Source organism: Cyrtonyx montezumae, unplaced genomic scaffold (genome assembly GCF_038088225.1).
Source record: "Cyrtonyx montezumae isolate F1298 unplaced genomic scaffold, pur_monq_1.0 scaffold_29, whole genome shotgun sequence".
NCBI classification, from domain to species: Eukaryota; Metazoa; Chordata; class Aves; order Galliformes; family Odontophoridae; genus Cyrtonyx; species Cyrtonyx montezumae.
The window spans coordinates 3,932,867-3,952,468 of record NW_027072033.1 but is presented as its reverse complement, the minus strand read 5'-3'; the positions used below and the strand labels follow the sequence as shown (position 1 = coordinate 3,952,468).

Genomic DNA, 19,602 nt, shown 5'->3' with positions numbered 1-19,602 from the left:
AATATTCACCAGGAAGTTTAATGGACTTATTTTCCATGTGTTTCACTGAACTATATGGCTAGGTATAAAACTTACACCTACTAACTCCCCTGTTGAAGAAAAGGTTTCTAAAGGACTACAGTCCATAAGAGATACCAGAGAATCCACTGAGGCACTCAGTGTTCAAATCCAAATCCATGCCAAATTGGTCCTCGTTTGTTCTGCTGCTCAAATAATTGCTTACAACTAGTTCAGACACTTGATGGCTAGAGGGAGCAGTTTTGTTTGTGTTATCTGACCTGCAGCACTCCTAGACAGAGTCAATTAAGTATTAGTTTTTGACAGAACTGCTAGGAAATACTCTAGACCAATGAGAAAATATTGTAATCTCTGCTAGGACAAAGATACAAGGTGAGAAGTCCTTGTGTCTCAATATGTATTGTTCCCTCATTTCTGTCCATCTCTCAAGTGACCATTCAGCAGTCTTTATCAAAGGGAGAAGTCAGAATATTTTTCTGCCTGACCTCTTGCACTGAAGTTGATTGCACCAGCACAGCATGACAGTGGAGTTAGAAAGAGCAGCAATTGCGATTAAAAAAGCATAGGCTTTCCTACGTGTTATGAGATTGGTTTTATGGATGGTGGAGGGGTTGTTTAAAAGATTTCTTTCTCTAACTCTTGAAGAATGCTTTTGTATGTTAACACCATACCCAGCTTTTAACATATTGCCATAAATAACCATAATGCTAGCCATAAAAAGAAGGGGATAAAAAGAGGGCAAACAATAATATCTGGATGCCAGATGGCACCATCATAGAGATGAGGCCAGTTCAGTAAGAAACAAAAGGAAATTCCTGGCATGCATCAGTGGGGGGGCAGAGCCCTCAGGGAACTGGATTTGGACAGAGAGATCAGTGTGGCAGAGCCACCCAGTATCTTTTCCCTTTTCAGAAGGTATTCATGTTTCCAAGGATATATAAGCTATCTCATTCTGGTTTTCCCCATAAAATAGATTCTATAATTCTGTTAGTACCAAGTTCACAGGTTAAAATTAAGTTTAGAAACTGCTTACAAATGCTTTAAGAATTAGGTGTGATTTGGTAGTGATGCTGCATTATTCCCTATCAGTATCATGTCATGACGAAGGAAGTTTAAGGAACCCTTTCCATGTTATCATTTATTTGTTATGTTATGATAATCATTTTATGATTATAAATGCGGACAGTTGCACAGAAGAGCACAAGTGCAGCAGCTAATACTAGGTCATGATTTCTTTCTATTCATTCAAAAACATACAAACAAACAAACCTTTAGAGACTTACCTCTGCCTAGGATTTATGTCCAATATTTGTAAAGGATAGAATTAGCTATCTTCTCATAGGGAGAAAGACACTAGTGAATTTATGGAGAGCACCAACAGTACAGTGTGATCTGACAATGCTGAAGGAACAGACTGTACTCAAACTGAATTGAAGAGAAATTACGGGGGCTGTAATCAATGAGATTGCAGTCTAAGCTATACATGTGGCTCTGGTGCCATTACTCTTACAGATGAAGCTTTTTGGGGTTTTACTGACAGGTGACAGTTGTCCCTCTGTCACTCCTCTGAGGAACAGCAACAGCAACTACACAGTTTATGTGTCTAACCATTCTGTGGAATTAAATTAAATCCCATAAAAAGTTGGATCCTCCCAGAGAAAGAGAGAAAGAAAGAAAGAAGGAAAGAAAGAAAGAAAGGAAAAACACTGAAAAATACAATGCCTCTGACTGTTTTGCCAGCATGTTACTATAGAGGGAAATGGTTTTTAGTCCACCACTGTGACTGTCTATAGGTCAACAAAACAAGTATAGGCATTTATTTACAAATAACATCCATTTTAAACCCCTAGTTTTCTTATGAGAGATTTTTACCTTTCATTCCATTCTGCTTCCTCCTCCAGCTTTGAGAGCAGTGATGAGTATGGGAATGTCTAGAGTGATGGCAGGCAGAGGGGCCCTTCAGCCTTCCCACAGCTGGGTGCCACACTGAAGGCAGCACTCCAATAGCTGAGCAGTAGCAGACATAAGATTAAGTCAGTCATAACCAAGCAAGGACATAGAATCATATAAACACTAATGTTGGAAAGACCACTAAGGTCATCTAGTCCAACCATCAGGTCATGACATTCCCTTCTTTCAGATTTCACTCATCTAGTAGTGCTTTCTCTAAAATGGGAGCAATATACTCCTCTGTGGAATATTCTACAGTGCCCTCAGAATACACTAACTGTTGCATTTTTCCATTAGGGAGGAAGCATTTTTGTGCAGAGGACAAGGGTTTGTATTTCATGCAGTGGTAACATGCTAGTAGTCACTGGGAAGTATATTAGGAGCTATAAAATACTCCAAGTTATCTCCTCAAGGCAAGAGTCATCATTTTGGTTTTTATTTGTACTGCAGTGAGCACAGGGAGTTCTGGCTTATAGCTATCACTGTAACACCACAGCAACCAGTTGTTAAGACTATCGTGTTTATTATGGCTATTAAAAGGACCAGTATTAAAGCATGATTTAATTAAACAGTGTGTAATGACATCTGAACTGCCTGCATCATTTTCTGTTTTCTAAAATTCTTGCTTTTCAGTAAACCTACTACACCGCTTCAGTTTTCAAAGAACACAAAAAAGCACGGTACTGTGCAGTGGAAGATACACTGAATGCAGAGCAAATAACTTAAAACCTATGGAATTGTCTGCTTATTATTCACATACTTTTTAAGTTCTGCACTCACCATTTGGCAACATTTATCATTAATGACCACATAAAGATATCTGAAAACCTTTGTAATTTCCTGCTTTGGGGGAAAACTCAGAACCAGTGTATATTTATACTATACATGCATATCACGTAAATGTTCAGTATCTAATGACAACTCCTATATGAAAGTGTGGGGTTTCTTTGTTTTTCCCCCTTTTTCCTCTACTTTCAAATCTATTGATTCTGATAAATCCTCCTAGGTTTTAACAGCCAGCAATAATATTTGAATGAAATTATCTTTCCAAATTTATTACTTAAAATATATAAATTGGGCCTAGAAATCTGCACAAAACATATTATCCTGAAGATATCCAATTCTTTTCATTACAAGCTGCTTACAGGGGTAAAATAAGGTAATGTGTGGTATTTGTAGATCAAGTCTTATTTTGAAAAGAACCCAGTCAGCTTTACTAATGTTCTTACTTCTTTTTTGTTTCCTTTCTCTTTTGTTCCTGTGTTTGTATGAGTGATATTCAATGAGTAAATATTCTGAGTATATAAAGTATCTCTGCCTTTCTGAACAAGTTATATTAATGCCTGGCAAACTGTGATACCTTTTGGTTTGGAATACAATAGTCCTTTAACAAAGAAAAGCTACACAATAATCCAAAAATGTTAAAAAATGCAAGGAATCCAGCTTTTGAAGAAGACATCTACAGTGCCTTTTCTTGTAACCTATTTAGGATTTTTACATATTAGTTTGTCAGGTCAAGAAGCTGTACATTTAAGTTAATCAAACTAAGTCACAGCAGTAGTATCGTCTTAGTTAAAACAGTATGAGTGGCCTACCTGCACTGTAAAAACTACAATCCTTTCAAAATTAAACATAGCTATCTTTGAAACAAAACCAATCTTTATTTATCATTTGTGCGATAAAATGTCTTAGAGTGTGAAAATGGAATAAAAAAGTATCATTAGTTTCTCAGAGGCTAGATTCCCAGAAAGAAATCTTACAGTCTTTACAGTAGCATTACAAAAAGATTATAATAATATATCCAATTTCCATTCTATTACTTCCTGTATACAGTGCTTGCACAGGATATCAGGGTTTTAAGAAGATGTTAGGAACAGCCACAAAAAGTGGGTAGAGAAATCCTGTCAGGGATCCTGGTACATGTATGCTGAGGGGATACCACAGATATCAGTTTTTTGCTCAGTAAAGCGAAGGATCTTTAATCAACTAGATAAAGGCAGTGGATTGGGAAAAGAAAAAAAAGTGCATAGAAATACATCAAAAACTGCTAATCACAAAATTAATTACCCTTTTTCTCCCTATTAAAATGTGCATGACATTCTCATGGTAAGAAATGAATTTCTGGTAGCTCCAGGCAGGACTACTCTCTAGAAGAAGTGTGTTTATTGCCTTCTGCCCTGGGCAAAACTGTCAAAGTTTGTTGTGGACTGTCTAAATTAAAACCAAAATGAGAGGAATCAGTGGCAGCAGAGATTTTGATAAAAAATACAAACTGAGAATTTTGACTCATTTGATAAAGTTAGCAAATGCATATGATTAGGTGCTGAGCCATCTGGGTTCCTGTCAGGGAGTTGATGACCCTTGACCCTAATGGACATTCTGTTTATTGGAATAGCACAGATTTGAATACTTATTAGAATATCATAAAAAACCTTTTTCAGTTTGGAGGAACTGACAGATCCCAACTACTGTTATTGGGAAAACTGACTGGAATTGTTCCTATGGGATTGTTCCTATGGGATTGTCAAATGATCAGAGCAATACTCACTCTTCTACTTTTGACCTCAAAATAAAGGCACAATCACCCTTTTAAAAGTTGCCCACAAATGAAAGTTTGGCAGAGTGGCTAACAGTGAAGGCAAGATAATCAGACAAGTCTATCTGAATCACTGTGTTGCCTGGATTCATTACTTCAATGTTTTAATACCACGAACATGAGGTACCTAGGCACAAGTAATGCAGGTCTTGGTGTAGCCTAGAAAGCTCATTTCCAGAAATACCTGGGAGTCATTATAGTTCAACATGAGTTCATCCACACAACGTGTGTTGCATTTAAACAATTTGGTAATGTGGTATGGAGCAAAATGTGGCCTTTCTGCTTGACTAGCATTTAACCAAAAGATAATTTCCACCACTGACTTCTTCAAGATGTAGAAAAAATGACAATGAAGAAAAATGTAGAATATATTCCACTGCTGAGAAAAGCAGCATTAAAAAATAAATAAATAACCTGAATTTGGTCTGTTGTGCTTACTGCAAGATGGCTGTAATTTGTTTTAATTCAAGTATGTATAAACATTCAGAGGCCAAAATCTGGAATAAGTAATGATTCCTTATCAGAGCAATAACAGGCAGAGAAAATTTGGCTAGATGAGGAAAAAAATGTGCTGGGGACAGGAAAAAGTGCTTTTATTTTATGTCTTTGAACTAACAGTTTCCACAATATGGAAATTATTTTCCACAGAGTATTACAAGTAGCCTATCTAGTGTTTTTTAATAACATACCTTCAGTGTCAACTAATGGAAAGGTGATAGAGGTTGTATCCTAGAAAAACAGTAGCTAGTAGGATCATGATGTACGTCAGGATTTTGCAGGATTCCTTGCACTAAGAATTTTTAGGATGAATATAGGGTATATGTTTTATTTCTGTAGATATAAAGTACTCCAAATTGCTCATTGCTTTTACATTTATTTCTTAATAGCACCTTGTTAAGGTGAAGTAATTCTTTCATTAAATAGACTTTGTCTTGGACAGATCTATGCCACTTTTCTGTGGCTGACTGTCTCTGGACGTTCCTCACCTTGCACTCACTCTTCTTCTCACAGGTTTATTCCTGAGGCTTGGTCCTCCTGTAGTGTCACCTGTGGAGTGGGCAGCCAGGTGCGGCTTGTGAAATGTCAAGTGCTTCTGTCTTTCTCTCAGTCTGTGGCTGACTTGCCCATTGATGAATGTGAAGGTCCCAAACCTGCATCTCAGAGAGCCTGTTACAGTGGTCCCTGCAGTGGAGAGGCAACCGAATATACCCCGGAAGAAACTGATCTGCTCTATGGCAGATTGCAGGAATTTGATGAGCTTTATGATTGGGAATATGAGGGCTTCACTGAGTGTTCAGAGTCTTGTGGAGGAGGTAAGTGCGATATGTTTTGGTCCTGCATGTGCTTTCCCTCTTCAAGTGTGTGTTTTGTTGTGAACACCAATGGACTTGCTGCCTTCCTCCATCTATTTGAAAGGTTTGTATGAAAACTGTAAAACCCCCACGTGCACAACATATTTTTTACTCAAGATTTTCAGTCTCCCTTTACAGATCATCACAGCTGGTGTACACATACTCCTGTTTTCCTGTATTATCTGATTACACAGAATGTGCTCACACAAGGACACCTGAATGTTCTAGTGGTCTCATGATTCAGGAATCAAATTTCGCTTTTAGTTTTTATCTCTTGAATTCTGCTATGTAAGTATAAATGTGTGGAAACAAATGGTACTACAATAGCAGACACACTTGATTATTGATATTTTATATTTTAAGGGCTCAGCTGGTTCCCTCTCTCATCACTAAGTGACACTAGCTCTGATCTCCTTGCTAAAGGTAATGTATGGTAGAAAAGTACTAATGGTGCAATTGCCTTAAGCAAGCAGTCTTGGCACTTGGAGCTTCTCAAAGTTAATTACAGTCACCATGCATTATGAAATACTAATACACATTTCTCTGATAATTCTTTTTTATAATCAGTTTTTCTAGCTTGTTCTGAAAAATTAAGCTTTCTTCAGTATTCTTTTAATTAAACCTAGACTTCTACAACTGCTGTCTTTTTACATGAGAAGTATCATGCTATTTTAAAAAGCGTACTGTAGATAAATACCAAATGCATATTTTAGAACTGGAAACTACTCAGTGATTCATGAATGCTTAACAGATAGATCTGTAATCAGTTACAAACAAAGGAAAAAAATGATAAATAGAAAATAATGCATTTGGTTTCTGAGTTAGTTTTTATCGTGCTGATGATAGTCACTGTTAGAGAAGTTCACAAAGGGCAGTCATACAATAACCCCAACTGCTTTGATTCCTACATGGAAAATAACAGACGTTAATCTTTGCTAAATGGTGATAAGCACTGACTGTAGTGTTTTGTCATGCACTGAGTATACTAATGAGCACTAATGACTTGACACATTCCTTGCAAATACTGAAACATGAATAATTTCAAGGAATATCCTCTTGAATTTTAGACATTTATCTGAACACAGTGATTATGTGCAAATTTTTGAAATATGCACATAGTTTTAAAAATTTCACGTAGGCTGAACGAACAGAGACATTTTCCTTTATAAACAATCTTTCAATTGTCAGAAAAAATTGGTAGCTAATTTTTTTTCTGATGTCAACTTCAAATTTCCAGATGAACAGATGCTAAGCGTGATACTTTTGTAGCGATAGGTGCAAGACAGGTCAAACTAATTTTACTGGTTTGAACGTCTCAAGAGAAGAAATTGGATAGATGCAGAATAACCTTTCACCTCATAGAAGTAGCAACCAGAAGGAATTAGTTAGACATTTAGTCTGCTGCTAGTGGCTGCATCTCCCAGGGCTGTCATCAAATATCATGAAACAATTATTCTATTCTAGTAGATATAAGCACAGAAAAATCTCAGTTGATGGTATTTTGAAACTGAAGTTAAACTGCTTAGATTCATGTCCCACCCTTATACCGTTTTGTATTCCAGTTTCCCATTCAGCAATTTTAAAGAGGACAGCTCTTGTTCTAATAATGTTGTGCAGTAAATAGTACTTAGAATTAATTTACTTGAATGAGAAGCAAAATTTATGAAGTTCACACACTTCATAAATTTTCACACTATCTTTAATAAAGATAACAGACATTCTGACAGATAGTAGACATTCTATATAGTCTCTAAATATTCAGTTATTCATTTGTTGAGTTAAAGCTTGTAACCAATCACTGCATTGACCAATTGAAAATGAAGTAACAGATGTATTCAGTATGCTGTGACCAATTCAGCACAAGGTTCATGGAGAAGCTAAAGAAAATTATTTGGAGCATGTTTTTTGTTTGTTTGTTTGTTTTCCTGCTGAAGCAAACTAGAATATATTTAAGTCATTAGCACGAACAGTTCAAGCCAGAAACTTCTGTCTGTACCCAATCTAGACACTGCAGATCATCTAAGCTCAGGAGGAACCTTTTTCTTCAATACCAAGTCTGTCAGACAAGATTATTGTTTATACTGGAATCTGTAATATGTAAAAAATTGTAAGAATCTCTGAAAGGTAATTCTATTTAGCAGAATAGAATACTAGTAGAATGCTAGTATAAAAGACCAAAACTGTTGGAAATACGGTCAGAGATGGTATATGTGGCAGGAGTACATATGAGTAATGAACACACTTTGAGTCCTGGGCAGGTTGCATACTAAAAGCTGAAAACAATATTAGAGCTTGATTCTACAAGATTGATAATGCAAAATCATCAGGTTTTGGATGGAGAAATGGAAGAGAAGCTGAATTCAAGACCAGCACTTTGGGATAGTCAGCTCTGAAACGGGCATGTGAATGTGCTGAGACAATTTGATAATTATTAGTCAACAGCTCATTAGTAACACACTTAAGAAAGGAGAAATTGTAGCTCTGGAAATACACTTTTAAAACAGAGAACCTTGTACATAAGAGCTGGTTAGTCAGCTTAATCCCTAGCAGACAGAATGAAGTCACCTGTTTGTGGTAGGATTCAATGTTGTTTTTTTTTTTTCACAGAGGTTAAAAAAGAATAGTACATTCCAAGCTTTCACTGTATCTGAACTAGCAATTCTTTTCCTTTGTCTTCTTCAGTTTGACCTTGCTGTGAGGCTGCACAAGTGATCAATACAAAGCAGACAGCAGTGACTTAAAAACAGTGTCATAGCCTACTGAGTTGCATACTTTGGTCCTGTTGAGTAATATGATATAGTTGTTTGTATGATGTGTGCTCTGGCATTAGAAACAGCAAAAGATGTTGACAGCTCTATTACAGTATTCTTGGAGCTCTTGGATTTTTTCCCCATATTTTTTTTCACACTTGTGTCTTCAAAAGATTCTAAGATATTTTGGAAAACTTGTTGATTTTAAAAAGATGATGCATTTGTGAGCTCAACTACTCTTTCCCTAGCTCAGGAAATATGGATGAATATAAGGAGCATATTTCCATCTTGCTTGAACCACTATGAATGAGGGAAATAACTGTCTTCACACCCCCAGGGGAAGAAGTAGATCCAACAGACTTAATCTAACTAAGATGCCTTTTCTACAGTGTACAGTGTTGCAGTGCCTTAATGTCTAGCTTTCCAACCTTGTCCAAAACATCTTACTAGTCCTTTCTTACTCTCAGGAAAAGTGAGACAGAGTAACTGGTATGTGTAAGTGTACAACTTCTGAGTCATATCCTAATCACCAAATCTTTCTCCCCTTCTCCACAGCTACCTCTCTTTTTTCCCAGCTCTCAGGTACACCTGGGAGTTTTGCATCTCCAGTGTAGGAGCTAGTCTGTGGAGGCAAAAAAAAACCCCAAAAAACAGCTGAGACCTGACATTGCTTTGTTTTACTTTTGCACTTAAAGTAACCTCTAAATATGGTTACGTAAAGCACAGCATGTCAGAGTGAGGGCTGTCTTCACACCCTTGCCTAACATGTTGCGCTCCCAATAAATGGAAGTCCCTGAAGAGCACTGGACTTTTCTTTGTCCGGGCAAGATACAGAGTGAATGAACCTATGTTGTTTTCACTGCTGTCAAGACAGTGAGGCTGAGAGCAAGGACAAGTAAAAGCCCAGCATTCCATGCCGAGTTCTGATTAGGCCGTCTCTACAGTAGCTGGGAAACAGGATACAAAAGGTGGTGAAAGAAATGTGTGACTGTGTCTGGAAAACTGCAAAAGTAACAGATGAGCACTCGTTCCCAACAGGGAGGAGAAAATGAACAGTGGGGCTTTCTCTCACTTGGATGTCCTCTGTGTGCTGGGAGCTGGCTGTGACTGTGCATTACTGTGTGCAGGTGTCCAGGAGGCTGTGGTGACCTGCCTGAACAAGCAAACCAGGGAGACTGCAGAAGAGACACAGTGTATAATGAGCCGACGTCCTCCACAGCTGCTGAAAGCCTGTAGTCTGGACCCCTGCCCTCCAAGGTACACTTCCTTTATCTTATCATCAGGTGTTTATGTTTGGGGGATTTAGGAGATTCATTATAATGGATATGAAGTGAGAAAAGGTAATAAGAGAGAAAAAACTGAATGCTGCAGTTCAGTCCCCAGTGGCCCTGAAGACTGTGAGATGTTGTTAGCCTAGGTGAGGATATCCAGGCCAGGGGCCTTTAGTTCTATTTGGACCTCTGTTAATGGATTTTGAGAACTCCATGGAAATACTTAAAAAAATTACACAAGTGTGAGGTAGCTGTAGTCTGGTATGTTGTCCAGAAACATTTAAACTATGCTGTTAAAAATAATAATAATTAAATAAGCTTTGACCCCAAACCAAATGGCCTTTCAGTCTGGAGGCATGCACTGCCTCACACATGCTCTTTCTCAAATTACAGGGACTTGCAGCCTTAGAATAAACTGGGAGGAGCAAAGCAGTGGTGAAAACAAAGGGCAGATTTCAGACTGCTTGGACAGTCAAGTCCTTCTGCCAGATATTTTATGGATTAGCTTAATTTTACCTAGAGTAAAAAAAGTTTAGGGACACTTCTGCAACTTCCTCTTTCACAGAAGGCTTGCACAACCTGTTCCTCCCTGGTCTCAGATTGCTTCCACAATCCTGGCCCTAAAAATATCTTTGCATGTAAAGATCCACATCTGTACCTTCTACAACAGAAAATATCTGTCATGAAATTCCCCTTGTTTATTTAAATAGACCAAGGGCTGTCAGGTCTTGAAAATATACTGCATACATATTGTCTTTATTCCCAGCTGCATGCAGGTGCATTTACTCTCTTGTGGTACTGTGACAGATTTGAAAGAGGCTTATTTATAACCTTGGACTGTTTAAAACAATCAGTGTTGTCCAGGTGGTGTTTATTCCTTGGACTACATATTGGTGGTTGCATGAATTTTTTGCCTGACAGCAGGCTATTCCAAGGTGTGTCATTGTGTGTATTAGTAGACTTTGTTACACAGAGACAGTTAATGTTAAAAATCAAATATGGACAGCATCCAAGAATGATAAAAGACAAAAATATTTTTTTAGTTGGGCGGTAAGTATTTTGAATATAATACAAGCACAGCTAAATAGTCTTACACAATTCACCAAACCAATAGGAAAATTACTTAGCAGGATACTAAACCCTGAGTTTGTTAAAATGTCTGTGTTGCTGATTCTAAAACACAAACAGAAGGTATCTTTGTAGTTGGAAATCTGTAATTGACAGGTAGCAGTGTCACTAGAATGAGAGTGCATGGTGGGAGACTGACCTGACCATCAATTCTGACATGGAAAATAAATATGTACTGGTTAAAAAAAGAAGAAAAAAAAAGAAAAAGGATACATTCACATAAGCAAATCACATAAGTTATTTCTGTTAAAAAAGTCTTCTGAGAATTTTGATGATTATTTGCTGAATTAGTCTGAGTGTTACTCCATACCACTGTGATAATCATGGTACTAGCACAGAGGTAGTTTAAAACTGCCTTGGGTACATGGTTTTCCTCTCCAAATACAAGGTGACTGTGATGAGGATAATGACATGGAGCCATGGGTAAAGTAGGATGAGGAATTAAAGGGGCATAGATTAAGAAGCTTTCATGCACCCCTAGGGTTGCAACTGAGCTCTATTTCTAGTATATACAAATCCTGTACTACAGATCCCTAAATCTGGAGGAAATTGCCTGTCTGCAGAGATTTAAGCAGCACAGGCAGAAGATCAGCATTTGATCTCCAAAATGGTTGCTCTGCTAAGAGCAAGACCTACAGCTCAAGATTACAGGCAGCAGGCAGTGTGACTAATAGAAAGGGAGGCAAGAAGACAGGTCAATGTGTCTCCCATTTAGCTCTTGGCAGGCTGTGACAGGGTAACTCTTGTTTCTCACAATCTTCTGAAGTTCTGTATATACTAGTAGTGCCATATTAAATGCAATTGCATATTAATACTTATTAAGCTGATAGCATTTAGTATATAAATATTATTGTTTGGTATCTGTTAATTAAAATAATCTTAGGGTTTCTAAATCTTAGGATTTTCTCTTTGTTTTAATCATAAGAAGATGTTTCAGGATGCTAATTCAAAAAATCTTGATTTAGGAATCAGACAGAAATTAGGATAAAATTTTGTCCTTATGAATGTTGATGAAGGTGCTGCAGGACAAGTCCAAAACTTGAGACTTAGCTGTGAGCTTAGATCCCTGTTACAGAAGTTCCTAAAATGTGATCTGTGAACCACTGAAAATTCCCAGAGCTTTTGCTGATGGCTTATAGAGATGGCAGGTCTCGTAGTGTTGGCTCTTCCCTCTATTTTCCAGCTGCTAAAGTACATTTACAGAAGCTAAAAATATAAAAAAACACTTTCCTAAAATGGCCGTGATGTGTAAGTGACTGTTGAAGCATGCAGTTGTGTGTAGAGGAGGCAGTCTGCTGAAAAGGCAGCTGACATAGTGAAGAATATCTTAGAAGTCAAGGCAGTGCTGTCCATACCATGAGAAAAAGGTGAGAAATTTGTTCCAGGGTACAAAAATTCCCTCCTGGTATATTTAGAGAAAGTGGCATTTCTGAGCCAGAACAACAGAACATACTGAACCAGAACATTAAATTCTATGGCTAGATTTTAATACAATTCAAGACTGTATTTAGTTTAAAAGTGAAAACATTAAAAATTAGGACTTCCAAGCTTAACATTGCTTCTGCTTATATGGGGTATTTTTCATATCTTCTCAAAGATCTAGCTATGTAAGCCTTTCCTGCTCAACAATTCCTTGTGTTAGTTCGATGTACATAAGCAAAAGTATTGAACAACAGAAACTAATCACAGTTTCTAAAGGATCGGAAGGTTCATACTTCAATACAGATAACATATGAGTAATCAGTGAAGAGTGATGATTTCTTTTTCATTGTATTTCATCATTCTTTTTGGACACTTGAATTATGCTAAATAGATCATCACTGTTGCTGTTCTTTTTCACTTTTTCACTTCACACTGAGAACAAAGGTGTGAGGATTAAAAGACTCGAACACTCGCTTAATATTTCACTTTGATATCAATCCGTGATATCTTTGTCTTCTTTAGTTCCTAATTGTTCTGAAATAAAATATGGCAAAAACTAGAATATACTGACAGTATTTCAGATTTATGAAAACTGAAACATGACAGTGTAGGCACAGCACCTGAGAGAATTTTGTAATTTCCATTGAAATTCTGGCTTAGTATCTTAACACATTCCTATTCTGTTGATTCTCCATTGAAGAGAGACAGAAAAACTAAACTGCAGAAATCTGTCTTCAAATATTTACAGCTATATATAGTCAGCAAAGTCTCATGCTTTATAAAGTTCTTCAAAACCAGGATGGGTTTCATATAAAAATTGGAAGACTTGATTCATATACAAATCCAAAAGTAGCTGAATTTCCTGTGGTTTCAGACTTTATTGGGAGGTTTTTGCTTGTTGCTTCATGAACAATGGCAGAAAAAGATGAATCTCTTTTCTCCTGGAAAACGCTATAGCAGAATGTCCAATTTCATACTAAACAGAAAAATAGTGGAGCGCCTTGAAGCTGGTTCCTAAGTTAATAACTGACTTTGAGCACACTAAGCATAACATTCCATATCCGTTAATTGGTATAGGCTTGTTTGGTATTTCTATAAAAAGTATATAGTCTGTTTTGATGTATCAGGAGATCTAGAATGATTTCTTGCAGAAAGAGGAGAATTTAGACATTTCAATTCAGTCATTCAGTCAAAGAATCATAGAGTGGCTTAGGTTTAAAAAGGACCTCAAAGATCATCTAATTCCAACCAGTTGCCATGAGCATGGTTCCCCCTCACAACATCAGGCTGCCCAGGGTCCCCTCCAACCTGGGCTTGAATGCATGCAGGGATGAGCCATCCTCAGCTTCTCTGGTCTAACAGTTCCTCCATGCCCTTTGAGTAAGGTCACTTAACTTGTGTCAATCAAAGTATACCACTTCCAGAATTATGTAGCAGTATTTGAGTAGAGCACAGCCTTCCTAGGATTTAATGCAGAATAAATATTTAAGGTCTAGAAGTGTCTTCTTTCAGCTCTAAAATGAAAGGGTAGATCCATCAGCTTTGCTAATTGATGTATTTGCATTCTAAATTACTCAAAAAGGAACTAGAAAAACTCTGTTACAATGTTAGTTTTGCTGTTTTCAACAATAAAATGACTTGAGTCCAAAGAGTGACTTTTCCTCGGCATCCACAAGCCAAAATTCAGAGGTAGTCATCATCTAATCAGATATAATTGTTCTTGTTTATAACAGTATCAGTATGAGCAGCTCTTGGTGATCCAAAAAGATCTACTAAAGAGGGGAATGAGAATGCTGTAATTGTGTTATTAATTATAACTGCTCAATAACTTGATCAATGCATGTTGAAAGGATTTAGTAAACATGTATAGAGGAATGAAGAGAGAAGCAAAGCAATGAAAGCCAGATGGCTGAAAATGAAGGAAATTCCAGGCAATTTCTAAAGCTTTGTTCTTGCATATTTTCAAAACTGAACTTTTATTCCTTTGCAACAAAGAACAGCTAAATGCTTAAGAGTTGATAAATAGTGAAGAAAAAGCAGATGGTTATAGGAGGAATGGCACAATATTTCACCCCAGCACTCTCCTACTTCTTCAAGTCTTCATATTTAGCAAGGTGACGCAAAAACATCTGAGTGGTACTGATATCTTACTGAAGGGTCAAAATAACTGAGGCTAGACTCCAGCTAGTTGTATAGTATCTTTTTCTTTTCTTCTTTTTTTCCCCCTTGCATTTGTTTTTGTTGTTTTTGTTGCTGCTGTTTTTGTCTAATAAATTACCATTTATTATTCAAATGTTTCTTTGAGGGATGCAATATTTCCCATCTGTTTCATTCTAAGATGAAATGAAATGGAGATGGGAAGCATTAGGTTGCTGGTAGGTCAAACGTGGTGCAAGATATGTTTCTATCCAAAATATGAAATTAATTCAATATGTGTGGAAGGGGTGGAGTTTTCTCTAATTCATTAAAGGTGACCTCTGTGTGTGGTAGGGTGTCAAATGCATATGTGTTTTGCATCACTCAGGTGAAAAAGTGCATCTCTGTCTAGTTAGGGGGAAAGATTAAATGATTTTTGAGTCATTAGGTTAACTGATACTGCAGTATTGCCTTACTGGCAGGAGATACCAATTCCTGTTTTGTTGGAGTCTTTTCTCAGAGGTGTAACTTAGACTTAGCATCAGTGATACAATGATAGTGCTGCTGTCTCTTCTTGTCATTCAAAGGTTTTCAATCTTTCACAGTCTTCTGACTTTTTTTTTTCAGTGGTGTTAATTTAAGTCTATTTTTAGCTGAAGTGTATTGAAAATGTCTTCTATAGCATCTTGCAAGGGAGTCTAGAAAGCCTCCTGGGATCTGCAGTCTGCAACTTGAACCATTGACAAAGGATTAGAGAGTAGGTTAGAGAATCAAACATAAGTAAAATGCTGCTAAACATGACAGATTCACCTCCGTTTGAAGCTTTAAGGTCGAGAAGCAGTTTAAACAGAAGTTGATTAGAGAGTCACTATTGCACTGTCAAGGCTTGCTTTGCTAAAGGCAGTTCAGTACAAAGACATCCAAACACGCTACTGTCCTGAGGTTGCATTTGGTAATGCTGTGCCTGCATCCCTCGTGCACCTACTCTGCACTACTATAAAACTTCCCTAGACTTAAAAGGGATTAATGTGACCTAAAAACATTCATGTTTTGCTCACTTGTTTGTTGGTTTGTTTTTCATTCTTTCCTTTGTATGCTTTGTAGTTAAGAGATTGTCCAAAGTGTTCTTCACAGGCCACCATTCTCTGCACTCTGAATGCATTGACTGTGGTGGAGCTGCATGTTCCTTGGTATCTCTCACTCAAAAGCAGTTGCAGTGAAGTCACTGAGAGGGCCCACAGGGAGTTCCTTTTTTCAGCACCTCTTCAGCACATTTAAATGTGAAGAACAAAGCAACTTACCAGTTGCTAGGATGAGCAGAATGACTCTGGAGTCTCAGAAACAGTCATTTTTCTCATCAGTTGATCGATTAGACAGGATTTCATTCATAGGTAATTTCCTCCATTTTAGCTCGTAAAACATTAGATTGCAATTGTAGATTTTTTTTTTTTAGTAACATATATTTCTTTCTTGCACCATAGAGCTTTGGGAACAATTGATCAATTTCTGTTTTAAATTGATTTTCTTTTCTTCACAAACTTGAAGTCCAGTAGTAAACAGATTTTTCTTTGACTATGAGAATAAAGTATAATTCTTTTAAGAATGAAGAGTCAGTGACCCATGATGTTGTTCTCTGACTCTCTACAGGAAAATTTAAATTAGACTTCAGGGAAATTTTTCACGGAGGAGGTTGTGAGGTGCTGGCACAGGCTGCCCAGAGAGACTGTGGATGCTCATTCCTGGAGGTGTTCAAGGCCAGGCTGGATGGGGCACTGGGCAACCTGATCTAATGGTGAACCTATTGGTTGGCAGCCCTGCCTACAGCAGGGGGGTTAGAACCTTGGGGTCCCTTCCATTCTGTGATCCAGTGAATGACAGATCACACTTCTTATCCAGTGTCCTACGTAAGTTCATAGACAGTTTTTCTCAACACAAAGTTCCTGTTGACAGGTTTGCCAAGTTGGTACATTGAGTGAAACACAATTTGGCGATGGCCTTCCACAGGCTGTTTGTATTCTGGTTTGTGATAGCATAAGCTCTTAGCCATTGCAGGTGCTAAGTGAGTTCCTGCCACTGAGTTGTCAGGTTGCAGTCACCTTAATGCATACCACTTCTTTCCATCTTCCTTTTTAGTGCAATCTAAAATCTATTACTTGCTGCCGCTTGATATTTTGTTGATTAAATATGCTCTCATTTCTGCATTTCAGATATTTATTTCTAATTCTTACTTTATTCTTTAAATGTATTCTCAGTGTTATTCACTGTCTCAACTGCAGAATTTCATTCACAAGAGAAAGCTGTCCCAAGAGTAAAGATAGAGTGTGTCTTTAACTCATGAACCAAATGCAGAGCTAAGATAAATGCTCTGAACGATGATAGTCAGGATTAATTTCTTCACTGTTGCATTATCCTGTGAAATTAGCTAGAGGGTCTCAGACTTATTTTTAATATGCAACATCACTTCCTTTAGAAAAGGGAGAAACAAAGAGGACCATTTATATCTTCCATTTACGGTAGCATACTATATCAGTATTTGAGAAGTGCACAACACTTTTTAACCAATAAATATTTAATGATGAGAAAATGTGTTGTGTAAAATAAGGATAAAATGGCCCTGTCTTTTGAAAATGGACTGTGTGATTGTGTGCAGTAGTTATACATCAGTAAATATTGAAATAAACAAAGGAGACATTTTCAATTAAAATTCAAATTGGAGTGAGTTAAATACTTTCAGAAGGAACAAGACTGATTAAACACAGTGTTGTTTCTCCCAGATAAGTATGTCACATGCAATAGCAGAGCAAGTTATCCTCTTCGTGTTCTTGAAAATCTGTCTTCACTTAAGTGATCCTAATTCCTATTAACTTCCTGACCTCTCTGCTAACAGTGTTAAGCACTGAAGGTCTCAGTGATGGAAGGGAGTTTGTGGTGTGCAGTTATCAAAACACACCCTCAGCAATTAGGATGCATTAGAATGCATCTTCAGCAGGTTTACTGATGATATGGAACTGGAGGAGTGGCTAATATTCCAGAAAGCAGAGCTGCTGTTCAGTGAGTCCTAGACAGGCTTGAGAGTTTGGCAAAGAAACTAATGAGGTTTGACAAGGGCAAGTGTGGAGTCCTACACGTGGGGAAGAATAACTGCCTGTGTCAGTACAGGTTAGAGGTTGACCTACTGGAAAAGAGGTCCTGGCTGTTCTGGTGGACAACATGAACATGGGCATGAACCAGCAGCATGCCCTGTGGCCAAGAAAGCCAACGGTATTCTGTAGTGCATTAAAAAGAGCATGGCCAGCAGGATGAAGGAGGTGATCCTCCCCCTCTAGTCTGCCCTGGTGAGGCCACACCTGTAGTACTGGGTCCTATTCTGGTCTCTCCAGTGCAAGGAAGACAGCAGTTTCCTAGTCAGAGTCCAGAGGATGGCTAAAACATGAGAAACTGTGAGGAGTATTTCCTTGTGAGGAAAGGCTGAGAGACCCGGGACAGTTTGGCCTGCAGAAGAGAGGACTGAGAGGGGATCTTATCAACACTTACAAATACCTGAAGAGTGAATGTGAAGAAGATGTGGTCATGATCTTTTTGGTAGTGTCCAGCGGCAGGACAAGGGTCAGCTGGTAAAAACTGGAACACAGAAAGTTCCATCTGAACATGAGGAAGGACTTTTTTACTGTGAGGGTGACAGAGCACTGGAACAGGTGCCCCAAGAGTAGGTGTAGTCTACTTCTCTGAAGATACTCAAATCCTCCCTGAATGCTTTCCTGTGCAACATCTTTAGGGAAACTTCTTGAGCAGGGAGTTGAACTCAGTGATCACTAGATGTCCCTTCCAACCCGTATGGTTCTGTTTCTGTGAAATGTGGCTCAGCTGACTTATTCTGCATTGTTGCCAACTGCTTTTCTATCTTTACCATTCACAGGTTGGGGAGAGGTTTGAACTGTTAACAGAGAGATGAACAGCAAAGAGTTTAGTTTCTACCCAGTCTAAACAGTGATTTGTATCAGTTTAACTATATTGGATAGAGGTCTTGTTTTTTATTTTTAATTACTGTAGTTATGCTGTTAGAACACCTAACCTAAACAAAGCTGTTCTGATATGTCAGATAATTTTAATTCTCTTCCCACAGGGAAGCAAACTGTACTGTCTAAAGCCAGGATTTTCCCCAAGATCTGAGAAACAGCTTCTAAAAGATTGGGGGATTAGTGTTTTATATTGTCATTCCGTTAACTGAATTCTGCACACATATCTATACTGTTATTACTATTTGGATGGAGATTAAGAGTGTTTCAGTACAAATTTGCTTTTTTTTAATTATTATTTTAACATTTCTGACACCTTCAATTTGAATATAATTTTTATTTTACCTTTCATACATTTTTTTGTAGATGCCTCTATGAATTTAAAGTCATTGCTGCTTTGGTTATAAACATATGTGTCAAGTGAGTTTAGTACTTCCTCACTGTGCATGAGGAAGGTGGTCCTCTACTGCAAAAGAGTGAATAAATTACTGAGTAGATTATCAGTGGCAGTGTCAGGATCTCACAGGGGAAGTTAAAGAATTGGGTTTGGATGTGCCTTCAGGACAAAATACTTGCGCTATCTATCACTATACTGCAAAAAGAAAATGGAAAACAACTGAAACATAAGCAGGCACTGGGAGTTTTTTGAGTTGAGACATAATACCATAACTACACACATTCAAGTGTTTTTCTCTCTCCCTAATAAAATAAATAAATAAAAGAAACTGAGAAAAATCTTGTATGCCTCATTTTGAAAGACAGCCTGTTTGTACCTTCTACACTGGTGGAATAGTTCAGGAACAGTTCATCTTAACAAAAATATTATCCCTGTAATACTGCCAGCGGGGTCAGCAAGAAGCTCACATTATCTGCTGTTTCTGTCACAGTACTGCTTGCAAAACTTGGACTTGCAAAAATTTCTTAATCCTGATATCTGTTGTCTGAACACTGCTTCATTCACGA

The 19,602-nt window shown here is 37.7% G+C and overlaps 1 protein-coding gene across 1 annotated transcript in view; it reads left to right on the top strand.

Annotated features, from left to right (window-relative positions):
• ADAMTSL1 (ADAMTS like 1) overlaps positions 1–19,602 on the top strand; it is a 412,706-nt gene that overhangs the window by 331,614 nt on the left and 61,490 nt on the right. Inside the window, 2 exon segments of the mRNA XM_065740553.1 lie at positions 5,576–5,877; positions 9,794–9,923. Coding sequence (XP_065596625.1) covers positions 5,576–5,877; positions 9,794–9,923 — 432 coding nt within the window.